Source organism: Triticum urartu, chromosome 2A (genome assembly GCF_056163025.1).
Source record: "Triticum urartu cultivar PI428250 chromosome 2A, HENAU_Tu73, whole genome shotgun sequence".
Taxonomy (NCBI): Eukaryota; Viridiplantae; Streptophyta; class Magnoliopsida; order Poales; family Poaceae; genus Triticum; species Triticum urartu.
The window spans coordinates 743,214,705-743,217,941 of NC_141874.1; the positions used below are offsets into that span (position 1 = coordinate 743,214,705).

Consider the following 3,237-nt stretch of genomic DNA (forward strand, 5'->3'; position numbering starts at 1 on the left):
TAGGACGTTTTTGCGAGCTAACATAGTTTGCAAAAACGTCTTATATTATGGTACGGAGGGAGTACCTTACAGCCAAATAGAATTGGAGATAAGGTACTCCAGGGCACCTCCTGTCTCTGGAGAATTTGTCCCCGTTGACTCCCACCATGCTGAAGATCTCCTGCTGCTCCTTCTCCTCTGTCACGGCCACTGCTACTCCTTCTCCTCTGTCACTGCCACTGCTACTCCTCCCAAGCCCTCTCCGACTGCTCCTCGTCATGTTTCTTCACAGAACTCGTCTCCTCTCCTGCCCTCTCTGACTGCTCCTCCTCATGTTTCTTCACAGAACTCGTCTCCTCCCCTGCCCTCTCCGACTGCTCCTCCTCATGTTTCTTCAAAGAACTCATCTCCTCCTCTGCCCTCTCCGACTGCTCCTCGTGTTTCTTCACAGAACTCATCTCCTCCCCTTCCCTCTCCGACTGCTCCTTCACATGTTTCTTCACATAACTCAGATCCTCCACTGCCCTCTCCGACTGCTCCTCCTCATGTTTCTTCACAGAACTCATCTCCTCCCCTGCCCTCTCCGACTGCTCCTCCTCATGTTTCTTCACCGAGCTCATCTCCTCATCCTGTTTCTTCTCCAAGCTCCTCACCTTTGGCATTGTGACTATTGTGCCACTGAACACCACTTCTCCCTTGATTTCCATCCCTTCTGCCACAATCTCCTCCTCCCCCTTTTGCAGTAGCATCCAACCCACTTTAGCCAGGTTGCGCTTGAAATCCTCGATCTCATATGCAATCCGAAGCAATTGCTCAATTTGTGGAGTTTTGTCAATTGAGACCAGACCTAGGAGTTCTTCTACCTGCCTGCATATGTCCTCGCAATACAAGGACACATTAAGGTTGAAACCTTCTATCTCATCATCTGTCTCATCATCCGTCTCCTCCTTCATCTCATCAGTCCTCTTAGCCTCCATGTTCTTGTACCACTGCGGAATGCGGCCAAAATATCTCTTGAAGATTTTAGTTGCACTTGTCCTGATTGCATCCTCCATACTTGTTCCTAAGCATACACCGTAATAATTGAACAACCAAAGCTCATTACTGTTGTCTTCCCTGTTGATGAGCTCGCCCACCTGCCTCTGCAGCTCTCTCTTGATGCGTGAGTATACAATGAGGGCGCTTCTGCACCCCCACCGTAGTACCACTCTCGGAAACACCGAATCGACGTACGGTGATTCGGGCTTCAAAACCCCATCATTGTGTGGCCTCCCCAGCCTGGCCCTTAAAGCATGGATGATTTCTGAAATCACAGACAAATGAAAAACTTGTTCACGTTGGCTTGCTCTTTGTTCATCTGAGAGCAGAGCTGCGAGTTTTCCCAGAGGGCAACACATGTGATGGGCAAACGTGGACACAGCGCGGTCGATAACACTCGTCCCATCATCAACTGTCTCATCTAGCTTCTCCTTGAAGCTCAACGGGATGGGACCAGAAAAGCGGCTAAAGATATCATGTGCATGCCTCTTGATCGCACGGTCCATATCCTTACTTTGGCCTCCTGGGCATACAAGCTCAACAAAAACCCGAATAACAACACTCTTATATTCCCTGTCGATGAGAAAGCTCATCGGCCTCTGCAACTCTGCCTTGATGTCTAAGAATTCCATTAGAGCGCTTATGGGTCTCTTGTGTCTTACGGCTGGCAGCACTAATGAGTAGTCGAAATTCTCCGCCGTCGGGTTGTTGGGTGGTTCGTACTCCATGATTATGGCTGGCAGCACTAATGAGTCATCGAAACGCTCCACCGTCGGGTTGTTGGGTGGTTCGTACTCCATGATTACGGCTGGCGGCACTAATGAGTCGTCGAAATTCTCCACCGTCGGGTTGTTGGGTGGTTCGTACTCAATGATCTCCTTCTGGTGGTCGCCGCCTCTTCTCCTCGTGGAAATAAGATCCTGTGGAAATAAGATCCAGATAATAAGTTAGCCGGTTCTTTTCAGTGCATTTTTGTTTAGCTTATCTGTGGTATGGTCAGTGAAAAGTCTTTCATGCCCTTGGACTATATTGTTGTTTTGATTAAACGATATCAAGTTATTTTTTATCAGTTTCCTGCCCATATGACACTAAACAGACCATCAACATAATGCCAACCAAGGAACAAACAGATCATCAATATATAATACAACATCTATGTATTTCTTTTATCAGGCCACATATAACAGCATCCATATAATGCCAACCAAGGAGCATCCATCCACACTACACATACAAAATATAGCAGCAACCAGGGAGCAACCATTAGTGCTACTACTTTGCAAAATCAAGCCAAAGCACATCCAGATCAGGAATTAGACTAATGCATGATTGAGAATATACCATATCAATGCAAACATCATATATCAGCAGAACCTCATAGCAAATCTGAAAATTCTGCAAAGAATCGGAGGAGATCGTCACCTAGCCGGACGAGCTCAAATTCGGCTCACGGCCACGACCTGGGAGGTGGAGAGGGGAACGGGGGGCCTTCCGCTGGAGTGGGGCCGCCGGAGTGGAGCGCGGCCGTAGTAGGGCGTCGGCTGCTGCTGGAGACCGGGGGCGGGAGGGGTGGCGCAAGAGGTCGGGAGATGGGGGGCTACCCGACGGCCATGGCTTGCCGGAGAGAGCCGCGTTGAGGAGCAGCGCAGAAGGGGACCGGTGGCGGCGGATTCGGCTTGCTGGAGGAACCCTAGCGCTTGCTTGCTATCGCGGGAGCGAGGGGAAAGTGGATCGAGTGCGAGGAGCGTGATTTTATTTGGAGAAGTGAGGGTCGGGTCGGGTCGGGTGTGACCAAACCTGGCCAAATGGGCCGGTCTTAGCGTGCCTGCCGCGTGTGCTCTCGCTCGGTTGGGCCGAGAAGGCCATCTGTTTCCATCACGCCCACGCCAGCCCAGCCAAAATCGGGCTCATCAATAACTTTCCCTATCCTTTTGCTCAAAGAAAAAAGGAAGACGTTTAGGGCATCTCCAGCCGTTGGCCCCCCAGGACGCATAAAAATCGCCCCCTGGGGGCGAGCCGGCGATACACTCGGCGCTGGGGGCGGTTTTGCGCCCAGTCGTCGCCCTCAGCTCGCCCCCAGGCGCCGAAATTGGCCCACTTTGCAGCCCAATTTCGGCGAATAAAGGGCCCATATGGGCGAGAATAGGCCCATATTCGGCGTGGTTTCGCCGTGTCTCGGCGTTCAATTATCAACACAATTATTTCTTATCACATATTTCA

The 3,237-nt window shown here is 50.8% G+C and overlaps 1 protein-coding gene across 1 annotated transcript; it reads right to left on the reverse strand.

The window, feature by feature from the left end:
* Positions 1 to 221: 221 nt before the first annotated feature.
* LOC147987555 (uncharacterized) lies at positions 222 to 2,747 on the reverse strand. Its single transcript, XM_087542429.1, has 2 exons — positions 2,440 to 2,747; positions 222 to 1,937 (listed from the first exon to the last, which is right to left on the reverse strand). Exon 2 carries the CDS (start codon positions 1,815 to 1,817, stop codon positions 222 to 224), a length of 1,596 nt encoding a protein of 531 aa, XP_087398555.1. The 5' UTR covers positions 1,818 to 1,937; positions 2,440 to 2,747.
* Between the last annotated feature and the right edge of the window lie 490 nt (positions 2,748 to 3,237).